Source organism: Buceros rhinoceros, unplaced genomic scaffold (assembly GCF_000710305.1).
Source record: "Buceros rhinoceros silvestris isolate BGI_N320 unplaced genomic scaffold, ASM71030v1 scaffold5220, whole genome shotgun sequence".
In the NCBI taxonomy this organism is placed as follows: Eukaryota; Metazoa; Chordata; class Aves; order Bucerotiformes; family Bucerotidae; genus Buceros; species Buceros rhinoceros.
In genome coordinates, this window is record NW_010388903.1 from 1 (window position 1) to 20,889 (window position 20,889).

At 40.4% G+C, this 20,889-nt stretch overlaps 1 protein-coding gene across 1 annotated transcript; it reads right to left on the bottom strand.

The window, feature by feature from the left end:
• Positions 1 to 4,287: 4,287 nt before the first annotated feature.
• GABRR3 (gamma-aminobutyric acid (GABA) A receptor, rho 3) lies at positions 4,288 to 18,280 on the bottom strand (the record flags this gene model as incomplete). Its single annotated transcript, XM_010131949.1, has 7 exons — positions 4,288 to 4,584; positions 5,541 to 5,737; positions 8,568 to 8,720; positions 11,382 to 11,522; positions 12,364 to 12,446; positions 16,511 to 16,734; positions 18,213 to 18,280. Coding segments are annotated over 7 exons (1,163 nt in total), but the record flags the coding sequence as incomplete, so codon positions are not given.
• Between the last annotated feature and the right edge of the window lie 2,609 nt (positions 18,281 to 20,889).

Sequence of the window (20,889 nt, forward strand, 5' to 3'; positions counted from 1 at the left end):
CGGTGTGTAACGGTTAACGTTTTGCCAAGGCTTGCCGAGCATGAAGGAAGAGACATCTAGTAAGATGTCGAGCAGCAGTAACGTCCGCTGGTATCCGCCAGTAACGGTGGGCAGCGTTTCAAACCTTTTAACCTGGCTTTGTGGAGAGAACGTAATGTCAACCTTATTTTTTTCACTCCCAAATTAGAAAGTTTTAAAGCAACCACCGCTTGAAAACACAATCGGTGCCCGGAACATTCTTTTGGTCTACACGTTATTTAATGTGCATGTGAGAGAGAGAAGAAACAAATAAGAAATTAAATTACGTTGTTCGTGGATTAAATTGGAAATTACAACATAAAACCTTGCAGTAATTTGTATAAAATTTTACCTCATAACACACAGAAGTGCCTGGTCTTATCTGCATTACTTTTTCCTGGCTCAAAATCTTGTTCCAGGCCCTCTCTGAGGGTCCCTCAAAGAAATCTTTAGAATTGTCACCAAGCACATGGTAACTTATAAAAATACTTTTAGTTACCTTTATTAGAGATGCCTGTTAATGGTTTCATTTACACTGGCTGACAGACATCAGAAAAATTGTTAGGTAGGTTTTCCTAAAGTGTTGTTCTTGTGTACTGATAGCTTGAAGCATGCAAAGCAGAACTACCAGCAAAAGGTGAACTTTGGAAATGTCAGCAGCTTTACAGTGCGTGGCTAACGTGAGTAGAAAGTTATGCTGGGCATAGGTTAGTTACTAGAAGGGCCCTTCGGTGACAGCTGGGAGAGGGGGCTGTGTTCTGTCAATAACTTGTGGAGGGAAATAATGGAGCTTTCACATCTAAAATACCAGCTTAGCTTAGTCCCTCCCTTTACAGAAAATGGTTTTGCAGTCATGTTCCTCAGTGTGGCAGTTACTCAGATTGTGGATGGGTTGCCAGAGAGGTTTTGTCAGGGGTGAACCTATAGTTGTCCTGATTGTACAAATGTTTACAAATTAGTAAAACTTAAGCTTCTCTTTAAAGCATTTTCCCCTCATTGGGCTGTGACTTCCGAAGCAAAAGAAGACATTCTCTACTTTCTAAATCTGACTCATTCCTAGCTCATCGCATCGTCACTCAACATTCAGGATACTTTGCAAAATTTATTAAATTGTGGATATTTTGGTGTAAATACCCAGCAATAGCTGGGATGTTCAAAGGTGTACAGTTTTGCATCTCTCTGAAAAACAGGTCACTGGCAGGAGATTCTACTTACTTCTTTCATGAGAATTATAAAGCCTTGAAGGATGAAGTAGTTCTCTGGACTTAAAAGTTTACAGCACCTACATTAACATTACAGGATGTTTTCTTAGTACAGATGGGTGTAGCAGCAGATGCTAAAAATAGGGAGGCCACATCCTGCACCTCAGCTGGTCATAGAAACCATTACAAGCTGGTTTTGCTGTTCCAAATATCCACAAGGTACTCTCAGCATAACTGCTTGAATACCACGGGGATGAATACTCAAACAAATACGTATTTACATAATGGCTGTGGGGTTTTAACTCTTGGTCAATGCTGTGGGAAGTAAAACCTGTGCATTTGACTGGCTGCAAAGCCAGCCACAGATAAGAGGAATGGGAAATACTCGTGATACTTTTTAAAAGACTTCCATGCTGGTCTGTATAGACAAATTGGCTAAAAATGTTTATTACCAACCCTTTCTGGAAGATAACCCAAGCTTCCGGTGAGGGCTGTGTGAGTTCCAGTCAGCCCTCTAGCACCCTCTAAACAAAAAATAGCGTATTTGAATACTGATTGTTACTGTTTACTATTTATACAAGCAATAGATTTTTGAAACAATAATTGATACTGATATCATCCCTGTCACTGCATTAAGAAGATAAAAATTATAAGCTTTGCTGCGAAAGTGTGCATTTAAGTTTCACGATCATGATGTGCATTATCATAATAAAACTTGCTGTGTAGCACTCTGCGTGGGGAGAGCACTTTGCCGACAGTTACATTCACAGGACAGCTTCCTCCACCAAAGCAAGCCATGCAGCTTTCAGGCGCCTGTATAGGATGTGCCTGAGAAGTATTTAAATGCAGGCAGGAATCTCTTTTCCTCCTCACTTCCATGTGTGGACCTGTTTGCTGGACAGGACTTGGGCATGCTGCACTGTGGGGCTTCTGCTGATGCGATCCTATAAGAAATTCAGAAGAAGGAACTTGTTTGGGTCAAGAAGTACATGGGTAATTTTTCTGCTGGATTCTGCTGAGGATTCGCTGTTGGCTATGCAACATACACCTCTTCCTGTGAGGTAGGTTAAAAAAATATATATATGTGAAAACAATAATGTTGTATTGGTTCATGTGAAAAGCTTAGGGCACACATTACTGGATCTGTCTGGAGCAATTCAGTGGGATCTTCCCAGACAATCTGGAACATCTGTGCAGGATACCTCCACGACAGCAGTGCAGTAATGGGGATTTCACGGGGGGGTTTAATATATCTATACTACACATTTGTTCAGCTTGAGGTCTAGTGCGCTGTTGCCGTTGCCAAAGCCTGCGTGTCTTTTGGCTTATGTTCCCAGCACTGGCATTCTTGGTATGGTTCTGCTTTCCATGACAGGATTTCCTGGAAGAGAATCAAAGCTGTCTTAGCTCTGATCATTTGTTTGGCTGCCAAAGTACCCACTCACTCCATCAGATTTCAATCACCCAGCATGGCGTGTGTCACCAGCTCCTCCAGTTCTGTAACTGGGAACTTGACAAGTGCAGCTTTGTGAAAGAGACACCAGCATGCTATGAGCAAACAATATTGTAGCAGGAAAATCAAATAAACCAGAGAGTGACTCAGGCTTCCAAATTTATTCTTGTTTCCTACTCGTGACCAAGCATTTACCTTGTGACATTTTTTGCCACCACAAATAATCGTTTACATCTGACTTTGTGAATATAAACTCACTTCATTAAATGATAGACAAACCCAAGGAGTTTAAGGGGAAAATGCTCCTTATTTGGGAAAGTCGCAAAAATAATCTTGATTTTTTTTCCTGGAGCTGCAAACACTTTTTGCATGTGTCCCTGAACATCTTTAATTCAACCTCCTTAGCCTGAACCTAAGAGTGTTTCCATGGGGCATTCAGCTGGGACAAGCAGGAGTCCTGTACATGGCTCTGTTTTGGCACAGCTGCTCCCTTTAATTTCCTGCATTTCTCAGTGTGGCCTCTTGAACTGTGCTGGGCATCACTGCTGCAAGCAGGCATATGTCGTTTCTCCTTACTCTTAACATTCAATCTCAAAAGCCAAAATGAGGGGGGGAGGGGGGCAAAACCCCAAACTCGTGTATGCAACGTGAAGCAGAAGAATGAGATTCTGCTGAAGACATGGTTGGGTTATTTTCTTAGCAAAGTTTTCTAAAAATCTCTGCCTCAAAGCCTGTGTTTCTGAAATGAACAGTTCTGCAGAAAGCAGGTGATTACAGCAGATCTATATGAGGCACAGGTGTGTGGGTGTAACATGGAGGGCAGAGCTTGTGCAGGTGACATGCATCATTGACCTGAGAGGTGGCAGTAAGACACTGAGCCTGGGACATTGTTCCTGTGCTGCCTCAGGGTCTAGCAAACAAGGCTTGTCCAAAATAGAGGCCCTTCCCACTGGTCCTGTGGGAAGTCAGGGACAGCTGACAGGGTGAAGGTTTCTCTTGAGGCATTGATGATGCACAATGTCCAAAGCTCCATTAGCCTTTCTTCTTGCTTTCTGCTGGTCCCTACTCCACTGCTAAGCCACACTGACTTTCCCCCTAGTTACCATCCAAGGACAAAGGCTGCTGAGGTGCATACAGGTTGCCTAGCAAAATTGAAAAGCAGCAAGTGAAGTAAGGATAGATACTATTTAAAGGTGATTAGTGCTGATGGTCTACTGAAATGGACCACAAGTGGAGAACAACCAGAAAGATGAATTAAAGAGTTAATTAAAGGTTAGATTGTAGGTAGAGACTGGGTAACACTTCAGGTGGGAGCTACTGTCTGTTCAGATGTGTGTGACAAAGGGCTCCCTTAGTGGGCAAACTGCTTCTGTGTTACTGCAGTAGTAGCATGTGCATTAGGTTGCCCCAGTGAAGCATTGCAGAGTCCAACTGAAAAAGAAATCAGACTCATGAGGGTTTTTCATTAATGGTTTTGCTGCTGACCTAACCGGCCTTGGTATGATGCAGAAGTCAGTTCTGGACATTCCTTTACTTTCCTCTACTGCTGTTGCATTGTTTTTAAAGATACTACACTCATACACAAAATAGTGTCTAGTTTATAATGGTTTTTGTTCATATGTACAAACCCCAGTAAAAAAAGTTGAACACAATATACACACTGGGAAATATAATCCTAGAATATGTGTCAATAACATGATTGTTCTGTAGAATAATCCTGCCCACATTTCCCTTCAGAGATCTCTTCCTCTTTATACGAGTTGTGTCCACATTGGAGATGCTGCCTGCATGTGCCCGAGTCTCTTCACAGCGGTCTGAGAAGCCAGGCAGGTCCACGTCCACATCCGTGTCATGAAAGCAGCCGTCGAAAGCCATTGCTTGCATTGCATCAATACTGTACATTCCTGAAGCCTGGCAACAAAGAATAGTTATTCTGTGTCCCGCAAGAGCCATTATGGTAAATTTTAAATAAATAAAACAGAAAATAAAGAAAGCTTCCTCTTCAGTGGTGTTCCCTCTGTGGAGAGCATATGGAGAACAAGGCTACCTCACAGTATTGCTGTCTGTGGGGCCTGCCCCCTCAGGTAGAACATGAGCAAGAAAGGAGATACATGCAATAAAACACACTTGTCTGACTGATTATTGCCAGCTTCTGACTGGCAATATGTGCCTCAGCTTCTGAAATAAAAAAATCAAACTCCACCTCTCCTGTTGCTCAAGGTGTGGGAAATTAATTCAAACATTTCCATGAGTAGTTTTTTGATGGGATTACTCAATCATGTGAGCAACTTATGCACCCTTTTTGTGTTCTTCCCCTTGTAATATTCCAACAAATGAGTTTACATGGGGAAATATTCTTGGAGTGAAGGTTTTAAATGAGTGCGTCATAGAAAGCAAAAAAATGTTACTGCACACTTTTCTAAAAACGACCTTGTCATTCATCTGATCTTAGGACAAAGAGACATCATTAAACCCATCTTCCTAACTGAAAATGGCAAAGTAGGAGAAGGACAAATGGACTCTGCTTCACAGGAAACAAGAAGGAACATTACATGAGTGCATTCTCAGGTATATTTCAGAGAGAGGAAAAATACCTTGATCAGTAGGAAACTGAGAACAGAATGAAGGTTACTTTCCTCGGGGAGGGGGGAAGGAAAAAAAAATCCGGAGGTGTATACCCTAATGTCTGTTACAAGAAAAGAAATGTAGCAAAAGCACAGACCTTCTTAAGATCTCAGAGAGGATGATACACGTCCTCCCTTCAGCCAAGTAAAGTGGTTGCTGTACTGATATCACAGTGGTATATCAGGATTACTCTGTGGCTTCTGTGATGATTTCTGAAGGCAACAAAACACAGAGGATTGTACCTTGCCCCTTTTTTTGAGCTGCTTTCTCTCTTCAATTGTGGTGAGATAGTTCACTGCTGCATATTCGATGACAGACAGGAAGACAAAAAGGAAGCTGGTCCATAAATACACATCCACAGCCTTTATGTAAGACACTTGAGGCATTGAGGCACTTACTCCTGTCATGATGGTTGACATTGTCAGCACTGTAGTTATACCTGCCAAAGAAAAAGGGGAGGTTATCGTAACACTGGCCAGCTGGTTCTGTTTAGCTCATCACCCTTGCTTAGACCGCACAGCTTTGTGAGGGCTTATGATTGACACAGCCTTTAACTTCATTGCACAGGCTCTGGAAAGTGGAGTGAACCATGAAGGACTTACCACATACGGTACTGAAACCAGTAAATCATCTCTTTGCTCAGTGCGTGCAGTTAGAGCTGCAGTACACCAGTTTGAACAGCGGGGACGACACTGGTGATACAGCAGCATAAGGAACACATTTCTGTGACAGCTTTAGGCACTGCTGCAGAGAAGTGAAATCACGTTTCTGGTCCTTTCTCACTTCCCAGAGCCAAGATCTTCACTACATGCTTTCTTGTCTCAAAAGACGACTAAAAACCCACCAATTTCCCTCCCAACCCCTTCTCAAATTGTACTTCTTGAGAACATACATCAGCTTGTATGTCTCTGTCACAACTCAGTGACTCTCTAAAAACATTCTGGCATAAAAATGCAATATTCCTTGAAATTAAGAAATATTTTTTTACTTCAGTGTACCCAGAATTTCACCCTCATCCTTTCAAACTCTCCTTTTACATGCAGCTATTAATCTCATTTTGTTTTGCTCTCAGAAAAACAAACAAACACACACAAACCCCAACCCAGGCCCTGCTTTTCAAGAAATAAATGTTTAACACTGGAAGAGAAGACATCTTAATAACATCTGAGAGACAGCACTGGCTGATACCATGGCCTTTCAGCTGGGTCTCAGTGTAGCCTTTCTCCAGTTTTATGCTAGTTCAAACCCATTGGAACATAGAAGAGTTTTCCCTCTCCTCTGCAAGTTCCTTAGCCTGAAGGATGCAGTTTGAAATATGCTATATAGAGGAAATAAATTTATTTTAAATATGTATAATCTAGGCTAGGGAGCTAAGCTTTTTAAACTTTGTTGTTAACATTGCCTATAAATTATGTATGCTTATGCTAATGAAAGGTGCGTTATTCATAGAACTCCTGATGCATAACCTCCTGCAAAAGTCCATATATAAACTAAAAAATATGATCAGCAAACCATCTCGATAATATTACAAATGACGGACTGAGAATTGAAATTATTTTTAAAGAGTAAGTTTAATTCCGCATAAATAAAAGGAATTGGTAGACACCTTAATAAAAGTAGGTAGGAGGTACCATAATTTGGTTTTAGACTGACAAATAGATTTATGTCTCATGTATTAATAGCTTCAGACTGCGCCAATAGAAAGGGATCTGAGGTAGCTACAGTCCTAATTATTCTAGATTGATATGGCTATACATAAAAATTGAGGGCTCCCTCAGTATATGCAAGTTTTTTTCTTAAACGAAGATCCTCAAATTTTCACTTGTCTAAGAAATATGGCATTAGTGATAAGAGAGAACAGGAGCTGCTTTACTTAAACTGATAGATGCAGGACTGACATGCATTGTGGTGACATTAGATCTTACCAAAATTCCATCAGATCTTCACAGAGATGCTAATCTTTGAAACAAATGCGCTAATTTCAAGATCATCAGCATTAAATTCCTAACAAAGGCAGTCTTGAAACGGTATCAACTGATTCATCACTGAGAAAAACAATGTTACAAAAAACCGCCAGTGTAATTCGTCTTTTATTCCTGAACTGTGGTGTTCTGAACTAAAACTGCAAAAGCAGAAAGATGCCCAACTTAACTTACTCTTAGGTTTCCACAGAAGCCTGTGTGCCTTGCATAGATAGGCCACCAAAGCAAACAATTTCAAGGTGCCTAAGAAAGGCTGTGTAATTCGTCTTTTATTCCTGAACTGTGGTGTTCTGAACTAAAACTGCAAAAGCAGAAAGATGCCCAACTTAACTTACTCTTAGGTTTCCACAGAAGCCTGTGTGCCTTGCATAGATAGCCCACCAAAGCAAACAATTTCAAGGTGCCTTTCTTGCTACGTAGGACCCATCAGGAAACTGGTTCCAGATTAGTAGGAAGTTATCAAATATTTTTAGAGAGAAAAACTGCAAAGATTTTAGGAAGATTGTTCTATGTCTGTTAAGTATCTCATGAACCATGGATCTGGGGAGGGATCTGACTACTGGTTACTTTGCTGGGGAGAGGGGAGGGAAAGATAAACCACATATTTGCAAAATACTAATAATAAAAAGATAACATTAAAAAAAAAGGCCACCAAAGCAAACAATTTCAAGGTGCCTAAGAAAGGCTTTGCTACGTAGGACCCATCAGGAAACTGGTTCCAGATTAGTAGGAAGTTATCAAATATTTTTAGAGAGAAAAACTGCAAAGATTTTAGGAAGATTGTTCTATGTCTGTTAAGTATCTCATGAACCATGGATCTGGGGAGGGATCTGACTACTGGTTACTTTGCTGGGGAGAGGGGAGGGAAAGATAAACCACATATTTGCAAAATACTAATAATAAAAAGATAACATTAAAAAAAAAGAGAGGAATGAAGTTAGATTCTATATGGGGAAATCTGCAGAATTGTCCCTTTTTCCTTCTGTAGTGTGTGAGCCTGAACAAAAACCCCATTTGCAAATGTAGACGAGATTCTATATGGGGAAATCTGCAGAATTGTCCCTTTTTCCTTCTGTAGTGTGTGAGCCTGAACAAAAACCCCATTTGCAAATGTAGACGTCGACTAAAGTAGTTTATGGTAGTGACAATAGTGGCAATAACAGTGTTGTTGAGGAAGTTATCTGATATACTTGCTCATGTCCTGTGTAAATAAGAAGCTAAGGTAACTTCAAAACCTCTCCCCTATCCATTCTGTACTTCCCAAAAGAATATACATTAAAGGTTTACCTAGTGATACCCTGGCAGGAACAGCTCTTCTGTCAATCCAGAATGAAACCCAAGACAGCATCACCATCAACATGGCTGGGAAATAAGATTGTAGCAGGAAAAAGAAAATATGTCTCCGGAGCGCAAAGTTTATAAAAAGTCGATTGTACCAACCTGTTCAAAAAGAGAGAGGAACAGGTTGGGGGAGAAGAGGAGAGAGCTGTGTTATTTGTGAGCTCAGTTCTCTGCCCCCCTGCCCTCAGTTATCAATTATAGGAAATGCGTAAGAAATATTGCCAACACCTTGGTTTTATATAGTGCTTTACAAACTGTCCATCACACCTCACTGAAACAATTCTACCTTGGAAGTGAAGAATCACAACTGTATAAATGAAATTCTATATTATAATTGACATTAGGAAATTGGAAAAAAGTAAATGGACTTCAGGTGAAACTGCTGGGAGAAAACAGACAGAATACAAATGTCCAGTCCAGCTAGAACACTGAAGCCAACATGCTGCCTCCCCCCCCCAAAAATAGGCTGCTTCTCTGATGCTACAAATAAGGCAGCAGCAAGCAGCACCTCTTTTCCTATGGTCGGGCTGGTTTGCCTGCCCAGCTTGACTTTAAAGGAAAGGGTGCCATCTAGTGAATTTTGGGGCATGCTCGCTCTGTGCAGCAAAGCATGTGTGCTACATCTCCTGTGATGGCAGGGAAATCAGTTCATGGCTAAGTGAAAAGAAGACTAAAGGGGCTGGTTGCACAGCAGATCAATAAGCCTGTGTTGTGCTGTCAGCAATAACCCCATATAATAGTAAACACGTCCTATGTGTTTTCAGTTGTGAACAAGTCCTGGGTTTTAAAAATGGGTTGAAAATTGTTGCTCCTTTGGGGGCTGGGGGGCTCCAAAGTCCTAAATGCAATGCATGTGTAGGTCACTGAGATTCATGGGAAAGGATATACAGAAGCTAAAATGCAGAAGGCTGCTTTGTAAGCAGCGGTTTTGTCCATTTTTCGCCTGAGATTGTTCAGGGGGAGCTGGCTCCCGTTAGAGTTGTGCTGATTGATCCCTGCTATTACTTACTTTGGGGGCAGTGTCTGCATGTAATAATTTTCTTCCAACAAGAAGCAAAATAAGAACAAGAGAAATTGGAACCTCCTGACTGAAACAAAATCTCAAAGCCAAAGAGAAGCGTATGTCTACAAAGGGCAGTGTTCTAATTAACAGATATGGTACACGCATTACTCAGGTACTTTCCAGTAGTCCCTGTGACTTAAAAGAATTATTTCCTTTCACCCTTACCCTGCTGAGTAAGCTTGTCACCAAAACATCTGCAGGTAAGCGTTCAGCAGTTACGCTTTACAAAGTCCAAGTGCTGTGAAGGTTCTGCAAAGGCCTGGGTGCAGGGGCGGTATGAGGTTGCACTGTTGTGCATAAGGCTGTATTTGCTTCCGTAAGTGTGTTTTTTTATGAGAACAGCAAGGCAGAAAGAAGCCAGCTAAGTTCCTGGAACCCAATTTCAACACACAGCGATAGCAGTTTGGTGGAAAACATCCCAGTCTCCCTCTTGCAACAAGGACAAATTTGAGGTGGCTCTCAGCAACGCACTGTTACGATAGTAAGGTCTCACTCGCCCTCTTCTCATGTGACAGGGGCTCTTGAAAGCTGGAGCTCTGTTCTTAGCTCATAAGTGAGCAAGAGATAAGGATGAAGAACCTATCAAGCTGTGAATTCCTCACTGCTTAGTCTGCACCATAATTTAAGCTGGAATTTCTGCATTCAGTATCAGCCACCACAAACTTGAATGGCTCTTTTATAAATACAAAAAGAAGCTATCCTGTAAATAAAATATAGGAAATGAATCTGTGTGCAGCTTTCCTTTATGTCTTAAGGCTTTTTTCCAAAGTGTTAGGTATTTCATCATATTATATGGAATTGAGTAATCTGCCTTGATATAAAGGGCAATATCCACACTGAAATGAATTGACTCAAGACTGGAAAGCGCAGTAGCAAGCATGGTATTTTATCTGTTTAAAAAAGCATAGTTAGACTACTTACAGAGAGAAGTATTTCTAAATTCATAAGTGCATGTGCAAATACAAAGAATATGAAACCCACCTTGCATGAAATTGAGACTATAATAAACTCCTAAAGGCTTCTGCAGTTTGCTAGAAACTACAGTTCAAGACCTATAGGGAGAAATAACAACTTGTCCAGGGCAGAAACCTGTATTTTAAAAATGTAGCACTGACATAGAGGGATTTTTTTACTGCAACTTCATGTACAAACATGCAACATTAAGCAAACCATGATGAATTAGACTTCAACAGAAAGTTAAATGCTCTTGTGTGGAAACCTTATTGTTAGTAGACATTTAATGACATTTTACAGCTCCAGAACTGAGGAGATTTTAGACAATAAAAAACAGTGGCATTCTTCTTGTTTGCTTTCTAGTACTTGACCCTTTAGGGGTCATTTTCAAGCTTTTCTATATAATCAGGACCCAAAGATTCCTGTAAACCCAATATTCTGGTGGCTTTCAGAGAAGCACCACTATTTTCCAAGAGCTCACAACAGCGTATCTTTGCACAACAGCATTTTTTTCAGGTTCTTATTGTCAGACGTTAAGTTACAAGTAGTATTACGGCCTCTTCTTCTGATGTCAAGGAAGTGTTGCATTGGTAATGTACAGGCCTAAGACCACTGTGATTGATAGACCTCATTTTAACTGAGATCTCTCAGCACTAACAGTCATTTATTAGCAGTGAATTCGAATGTGAAAGACATTCTGCATGATTGTGTTGTGTGCCTCTACCAACAGGGGCTTACTATACCAGTACTGCTGTAAAAAGCTAGCCCACTGGAAGCACTGAATTCTTCGATGAAAAACTGGGAGAGGGAGATGTGTTCATCTGTGCTCAGGGACTTGTTTCCATGTTTCCAGTATAACATCAGGTCATCTTCGTTGTATGCATCTATGAGAAAGTAAAAACTAAATCACCTCTTCTGCTGAAATAATGCTTCTGTTTTCTTTTCTTAGGGATAGGAGACCTACTCAAACTATTTGGGAAAACCCCAAGGAAACATTTTTTTCCACATCAATTTGCTGGTCAGTTGAAATGGAAAAAATTGCGAAGACTGTATGGCATCTTGTTCCAAGTGGAGCCCAGTCCTGTGCCCTGCCAGCAGCTTACCTGACAGATCAAGGACATGGGCATGCTTAGGGTCACGGGGCACATAGGATCGGAGCTCTGGAGCTGCCAAACTGAGCAGATTGCCTGAATGCTGGGGATCTGTTCTCTTTTCCAAGACTAAACAACAAACCAGCATCCCAGTTTTACTCATAATCTAAATAAGAATAGATTTTGAGATACCAAAATGCTCTACAAAACAGAATTTTGTTGTCCAGCTCTACAGCTTTGAACAGACAACTGAATCAGGGGTGAGGAAGTAGACATTTCACAGTACCACAGGCACTCATTTTCATTTTTCCATGAGGTCAAATATTGATAACTTATTTTACTTTTAACTCGCTTTTTTCCCCTCATAAAAAAGCCCATGCTTTTTTACGGAGGAAACATGGCTAGATTCATGTCTTGGAATATCAACCCAGTAGAAACAAAGAAAGGTGCATCATGGTTTTCCTGTCTCCCCAAAGCTCACTGAGTTCTGCAAACATCCCAAAATAGCCACAGTTTAATATGCACATGTTGAAGGGTTCAGGTCACATACCAAAATAAGTGAAAAAGGTATTATGAACAAGATGGAGTGCTGGTGAGAATGCACATGTGAAGAACAGGTATGAATTAAACTTACAGCTTTCCAGTTCTAAAGAACAGTTCTGAGTGTCCAGAGGAAACCTACTGAAATCCATGAAACACATAGCAGAAACTGTAATTCTGCGGAAAGGAACAGAAAAACAGAATTAAATGGAAAATTTCACGCTTTTTCAGGGCTGTGCAGACATCTTAGTGAGATCAATCTGCGGTTTAGAATCCTAATGATTGAGTTTTTCTGCTTTTTTTTAGATACTTCTAAAATTGCTTCAAGATACTGACAGAAAACTAAATCAGTGAGAGAGCATGTTTTTTAAACACAAATAGTCTTTCTTATCAAGTACATTACCTTAAATTTTTAAACATTTTACTGGCCTGATCCTTCACGAGCCTTTCACACATTTTGTTTTGAAAGGTCATGAAGATTAACAAGGGGAGTTCACATTTCTTGAGTGATTTCTCATAGATTGAAGTAGATATTACGCATTAGAGCAAATATTATTGCAAGTGCTGTTTTTCCCAGCTAAAAGGGTTATATGTAATTGCATAAAAAAGATAAGCTGCAATTTCTGAAAGTCTACTTTCCTCTTCAACACCATGGAAATACCGTCTACTCTAAAATGTTTAAGGAAATCTTGGTAAAGACATTATTTTGCATTCCACCTGCTTTATCACAAAAGTTTAGAAGATAAATGTCTTTTGATGTTTATTTTAACCAATAAACAAACAAAAAAAAGAGGCTAGTCAGCAATTTAAATGTGGTAAATATTGCTAAATATCCCCCTCTTGTCACAGCTTGCATGTCATTTGATGTTTTAATTTGATTTTTCCCCAAACTGAATCCTAAGGAATTTAAGTGATAAGGGATATACTGGGTATATAAGTGATCTTTGGAACTGGTGATAGGTAATCACATTGTAGCTGAATTTTTACAAGTGTAAGATTTTACTGGCTTGAAATGAGATTGTAAGACTGGTACATCTTTAAAATCATATATGAGACTTCCACCTCTGCGTGTGGTTTCCATCTTGTAGATATTGATTAAAGGATCAAGGAAACAACAAGAAAAAGTTGATTTAAAAAAAAATGATTACTACTTAGCAACAAATCTAGAGTTTTGTTCTGCTTTGCTTCAATAAAATCCTGGATGCTAGGCACTGAAGAAAAACTGTGGAATATGCAGATTTCTTGCAAAAAAATATTTGGAATATAATCTACCCACTGCATGGAAAACTGGCAATAAAAAAAATGTTTTAATGAACATCCGATTCTTTAGGAACACATGCATTAACACCACTCAGGCTAGAAACACATTGTTTCACCTTAATCATTTTAAAACCTTCATTCACCAGCTTTTAGACCACTCCTTTCGCTGCCTCTCTGTTTGATAAGGACTGATATAGAAGGAAAAGGAGTTAAGACCTCCTATGACGTGCTTATGTCCAGGAAGAAATCCACAGGTTTGGCAGGAAGTTTGGGGCTTTGCTACTCACTGGCTCAGGAAGGTGAGGCTGGCTGCAAGCTCACCTGTCAGAAGAAGGAGGACTCACCCAGTAATATTGTGTTAGAGAAAGGTAACTGCAGGAGAGGAGAGGATGAGGGCAAAGAAGAAAAGTAGAGCACCAGCTTGTAAATGTGATGCAGGACACAGGACAAGGGCTCCTATCACAGAGGGTGTTCCAAGCAATGAGCAAATGTAGCAAATTGATTCATATTGTCTGTCCCTTAGCTATGCTTCCTCCTTTTCCTTCCCTCACATCTCACTTTTTCCTTTCTCTCCAGTTCTGTCCTTCCCATCACATGCTCCCTTTGGGTTTTGGGGGGTTTTTTTGTTTGTAGCTATTTCTCACAATTCCTTGCTGTTACTCTTGATGGTGCTTTACCTCTGCAGCAAACTGACAGAATGTGTTTCCCCATCTTATGTCTCTTTGCCACTCTCTTCCTTCTCCCAGCTGCATGTATGTCATAGCCCTCCCATGGAGAGCCCCCGCTGTAAGCTTTGTGTAGTACTGTAGTTCCTCTGATATCTCTCTCTCTCACGAAGCACGGAGATGAATATTGCAATAAAAAGAATACTTCACTTCTTTGCTTCTTACTGGTCAGTGCGGTTCTTGAATATACACTATTTTAAAGTGGTGTGCAGCTGTTGTTGTGAGAGTTTCTGCAAGTCTTCGTAAACAAGGTAGATAAATTCATTCCTTGTTGGAACAATTATTACATAGCCAAAATCTCAAATGCTCACATAAGTCTTCAAACTATCCAGATGAGATGAAATACCACCTCTGTGCATAGGCCCAATTAGTAACAAACTGGAAAACTCTGATTTCTGCAATTCACAGGGCTCAGGGCCTTTACCCTAGGGGGGAAAACTCTCCATTAAAACTATTTCTGCCACATCATCCAAATCTGCTTCATAAAGGAAAGTAATAACATGTAGATAGAAGGGAGACACATTTAATGACCTTGCTGTTCCAGTCCTGGAATTGCTATTTCACTTTCCAGTTCCTTGTAGTAAACAACACAGCTGTCTAACACTGCTGGTATCAGCAGCAATGATCTGTTCTCCATGCCTATCTGGAGCACCAGTTAATATCAATGGCACATTTACAGGTCTCCCAGGTGTACTGGGTTGACCCTGGCTGCACTCCAGCTGCCCACCAAAGCCACTCTATCACTCTCCCTCCTCAAGTGGACAGGGGACAAAAAGCTCAAGGGTCAAGGTAAGGACAGGGAAACATCATTCATTAATTACTATCACAGGCAAAACAGACTAGACTTGGGCAAAAATTAATTTAATTTATTCCAAATCAAATCAGAGTAGGATAACAAGAAATAGAATAAAATCTTAAAAAACCCAAAAATTAATTTAATTTATTCCAAATCAAATCAGAGTAGGATAACAAGAAATAGAATAAAATCTTAAAAAACCACCTTCACACCACCCCTTCCTTCTTCCCTGTCTTAACGTTACTCACACGTTCTCTCCCTTCTCCACATGCAGTGGTGCAGAAAGATGGGGGAACGGAGGTTGTGGTCAGTTCATCGCACATTGTCTCTGCCACTCCTTCCTCCTCAGGGGGATGACTCCTCACACTCTTCTCCTGCTCCAGCATATAGTCCCTCCAACAGCAGACAGTCCTCCACGAACTTCTCCAGTGTGAGTTGGAGAATTCATTTCTTCCTATGAGCTACAGTTCTTCATGAACTGCTCCAGTATGGGTCTCTTCCACAGGATTGTAAGTCCTGCCAGCAAATCTGGCAGGGATTCCTGCAGGGGCTCCTCTCTCCATGGGGGTCCTGGCAGGAGCCTACAGTGTGGGCTACCCACAGTGTCACAGCTTCCTTTGAGCGTCCACCTGCTCCGGTGTGTGGTCCTTCACAGGCTGCAGGTGGGCATCTGCTCCACTGTTAACCTCCATTGGCTGCAGGGGCACAGCCTGCCTCACCACGGTCTTCATGGGAATCTCTGCTATGGGGCCCAGGGCTCCTCCTCCCTCTCCTTCTCCCCCAACCTTGGTGTCTGCAGAGTTATTCCTCTCAATATACTCACTCCTCTCTCCAGGGGCAGTTGCTGTTGCACAAGTTTGTTCCCTTTCTTAAATATTTTATCACAGAGGTACTGTCACTATTGCTGATGGACTCGACCTTGGCCAGCAGCGGGTCCATCTTGGAGTTGGCTGGCATTGCTCTATCAGACATGGAGGAAGCTTCTAGCAGCTTCTTGTAGAAGCCACCCCTGTAGCACCCCTGCCACAAAACCTTGCCTTGCAAACCCAATACACCAGGGTGGAAATAGCTGAGACAGTTTTAAAAGACTCAGAGGAAAAGAACCCACATTTGTTCTTTGGTAATAGTTTTGGGCTTTATAGTATTCAGCAGTAAAACTACTACAATATTGCTAAGACCACTAGCAGTGAATTAACACATGATAAACTTCAGCACTATTTACAACAGCCGTTATCCTGTGACAGGAAACAATATGCGAATGATAGAAAAATGTTATCTCTATGTCGTCAATACTAAATTCATTTTCCCACTGGTACACTGGTCACCAGTTCCCATTATCAGATGCCAGGGGATTAATGCCAGTCCAGTATGAGAATTTTAACTGCAAGTATTTTCAGTAATTTCTCACTGTACAGTCTATTGCAGTCATGTATTTTCTTATAAAAAGGTATTGTTCTTACCGTAGACTGAAGAGTACATTGCCATCAGGGTATACTCGGAGCATGATGTTTTCCACAGTTGTATCATGGATGAAAGATCTTTTGGAGTGTACAAAAAACACATCAGGTACCCAAATCTTTTTTATCAGTCTTCCATCAAAAGTCATACTTTTGTTTTTGTTACTACGAAATGAAAGTCTCTCATCCTTCCAGTAATGTCTGAGATATAAAGTCATTGTGAAGTCCTTTGTTTAATTAAAAATAAAAAAAGACAATGCTTGTTTTATTCACATACAATAGAAAAGGGTACAAAGCAATCAACTCACGCAAAGGATCAATTTCTTCTCTGGACATCATCTGGTGGATCCTCAATGAGAGGAATCAAATGCCACTCAGTGAGTTTAACATAGGTGAGAACTATCTCTGAGAAAGTGGCTGTGTACCTTGTCACTGGTGGCTGAGTCTCAGGTCCATACATTGTTTACACTTAGATAAAACTTCTGCAGATTTCTGTGGTCTGCTGGATTGGGCCATCAGAGAAGTGATAAATAAACTTTAAAAACAAGCAAAGGGATTTCCCTTGGAAACCTTCACAAGCTTTTCCTAGAATGGACTGTGGTTCCTTTACAAAGGGATTAATTTGAGTTCTTCCTGAGCATTAGGTTAATTTGTAAAATCCATTAATCTGTACATGTTGTACAAATATGGCACAGGGGTTTTAGATCAGGATGTTTATGAATGAAATTCATCATAAAGAAACAAGATGATGAATTTTGTAAGAGTAAACAATTGAATTTTACAAGAACTATTTTTTTAAATACAAAAGATTGTTAAAAATATTTTTTCATCCTCTTTAGAGAAATATCGTGACTGCAGATATACACGTGGAAGGAGATGGAGAGGATGCTGCAAACCCTGTCAGAGCCTTTACAGAGCCTGACTGCTCTGTGCTCACCTATATAAGTTTTGCATTGTTATGCAGACATCATTTATCTCAGTAGAACTATCACTTCTGATAAGAATACTGGGAAGATACTTAGGTCTTCCCCTGTAATATGATTTTATGATTTGGGTAAGTTTGCAAAGGAATGCAGGGGTTCATACTGGCAGATCTTATTGCAAACTCAACACCTATGACTAGAGCTATATTTGCTGTCGAAAGATATTGCAAATGCAAAGTTAACGTGCCCTGCTCTTCTAGGACAGAGCAACCTGGCACTCATGTCTGGGTGGCATTACCAGTGGCAGTTTCAGCTGAGGAATGAACAGCCCGCATTCCAGTGCTACAGGTCCTTGGTTGAAATGAGAACGTCTCCTTCCTAGGACCACTTCCAGAACTTATTTTGCTGTTTCCATTTCTTATGCCAGAATCAATGAACATGAAGCCTCCTCATATAATTCACAGAGCACTAAAAGCTCACCTGGAAGCCCATGGGGCTTACTGAATGGTTGGCATTCTCGAATCAAAGAACTATCCACTCTGATCTGTTTGTCTTACCCAGGGAGAAATTCAACATGTGCTCTTATCTAATACTTACTAGTTTAAATGAGAATGACTTGCATACTTCAGGGAAAGGCTGTGCTCTTTAACAGTTTGCTTTCTTTAACTCACTTTGCTTCTTTAACTAACTTTAATGTATTATTCCACATCATCCGGGTGTATGTTTCAGACGCACTGAATTTTGGCTGAAATTCTTTATTCCAGTTCTACTAACCAACTTACCATGTCAACTTCGGATATGCTGTCAATGCTTTCTACCTGCACATCAATGCCCACAGGTATTGGCGACCCTTCAACATAACAGAATGAGAGAGTGATGAGGAATAAATCCATATTTTTAAAGGGAAGACTGTATTAGCAACACACAGAGAATACCCCATTCCAGTATTTACTATGGTCTGTCCACCTTAGAACACTGAATGAGAAAGTCCGTGGCAATAAAGTAAAACCCAGTGCTAAACCAGCTGGAAAAATAGGTACAAAATCTTCAGTGATCTTTTTGCGGTCAGAGGAGTTGTTGCTGACATTGCAGTAACAGCTGACAAAGCAGTAACAGCTTCCTTGTGGTGCCAAAGCTAATGAATCACTGGGAGTGCTATTTAGAACTTTTGTAGGAAGAAGCTGAGTAAATATAACAAATACAGCGAAGATTGCAAAGCTTTCTTACCAGTTCCAATGCTTATTGGAACTTACAAAAAACATATCTATTATGCCTCCTAATTATCTTTAGATACTTAACTATTTGAAGTTTGACATAGATATTTGTGAAAAAGCATTGCTTGCTCACTGCCTCATAAGAGGAAAACTGTACACATACCAAGCATGTTCTGTGATGGAGTGTTGTGTATTACTGAGTACATACATGACTTATTATCAAGTACAATACATACCAAGCTGCACTGGGTGACTTTATTTTATATAGTACCCCACTATTTCATGCCAGTGAAAAAGGCTGTGAGTTTATAACACAATGGGATCTGAATGAATAGATTATAAAACTATATTTGAATTTTTACAGTAGCAATTAAAATAAATTAAAATTTACAGCAAAATATGTCTTCTACATACAATATATGGAATGAGGGACCTAGTACTATACAGGTATGTACCTGTGTGATTTTCAGCAAGAAAATCATTCTTCTGAAGCGACTGACTAATCACTTTCTTACGGAGGAGGGAGAGGAGAGACATATATCTACACACATGTATATACACCTTGTCCTGAAGAACATTCTGCCTTTGGCATGAAAATCAATAGTAATTATTGTAGACGGGATTCCAATTACATTTGTTAAAAACAGTCGGTTAAAATATTTTTAAAGTACACATTTAAAATAAGCTGGTACAAAACAAGAATACAAGGAAGTCTGAACAGTAAGAGACAACAACAGCTTTAACTTCTCTTTCTCTTGCCTTTTCTTTTTATCAGTGTAAAGCCAAAATGGTCCAGAAATATCACTCTCCTGATAACCAACCACAATATTCTGTCTCTTTTTGTAATTATCCTTAAAATAGCAGCCCTTGAGGATTTACACAGCTGCCTCCAGTTCTTACCAGTAGAGATCTTGAGCTATTTTTAAGGCATTTTAAAATCTGACTCTGTAATTTCTTGATTTGACTTTTATTTTTTAATGGGGAGATTGACCTTGCACAGAACAGACAAAGGTGAATTGGGCATGAGAAAGCAAGGTAGAATGTGCTCAGAGTTACCAGGCCACACAGGAGCATGGTTCAGCACTGACAAGACTGTGCTGTCTGGCTCGGAAATCAAGTCTCACTCCGAAAGGATTGAATCTTGCATTCTTTGGAATGCTCAGTCTGTTGGCCAAAGATCAGGACTCCAGACAGCAAAGGTCAGGAATTAGTTTATTAGTAAAACACTAGAGAGCACTTGGGAGAATGCTGCTTCTTTTGGAGAATAGTGACAGCAGCAGACTTATTCCCTACAGGTTTAAGCACAAGAGTATCTATGTATACATCCAGCTAGGCTTCTTCACACAAACCAGTAACAGTTTTTATGCTTCTGCTAAACCACTTTTGACCACTTCTTGTCATTGTTTTGACCACAGATAGTTACACAAATAGTTTACTTATGCTAAATACCAACTTGTACCACATACTGGTACAAAAGTGCCCAGTTGTAATCTGAGTGGAGTCATCTTCTCAGTATACCACTGAAATCTAAGCGATCTTGTAAACCAAAGACAAGTTTAGCCTAAGAAGGAGTCATTGTACGACTTATACATGATGTGAACATAGTTCACAAATGGTATTCACACACCATTTAAATGCAAACTGCAGAAAGATGAGGCATTGTCTATCAAGCTCCTCATTCACATGATGAAACAGGTCAAGCCTACATTGCAGAGCTGACACTGAGCTAGTTGTACACAAGGCAGGGTGGCTCAGGGAGCAGGCTAGCTTTAGAAGCACAGCGCTCCAGCCCAGAAGTACTAAAGCTGACTGATATGCAAACAGCATTGAAGATAGACATCTGGCCTCAGCCCTTGGCTTCTTTAAAGTCTGTGCTGTGTAACAGGCACAATCTAGATTGGAGTGAGGTGGCTTGTGACTTGGAAATGCCTGTTCGTTACCAGGCTTGCTTAGAGTGACTGCAAACGGAGAGATGAACTATGTATTATCTAACCTTACCCACCATGAAGCTTCAACTTCTTGAAATTGTAGGTGTGTCCACACTCTTACCCTGGGATTATGGCAGATGATAGGATGGTAGGATATACTGGAAGTGCTCATATCTGGGCATACATTTGATCTTCACTGCTATTACTAAAACTTCAGGGGATGATATGTCTGACTAGCATGTTAAAAAGAGTAGGTTTAGTCCTATTTATGTAGAATTATGTGGATGGAAGGGGAGGAGCAGGAAGCAGCTCTCTAA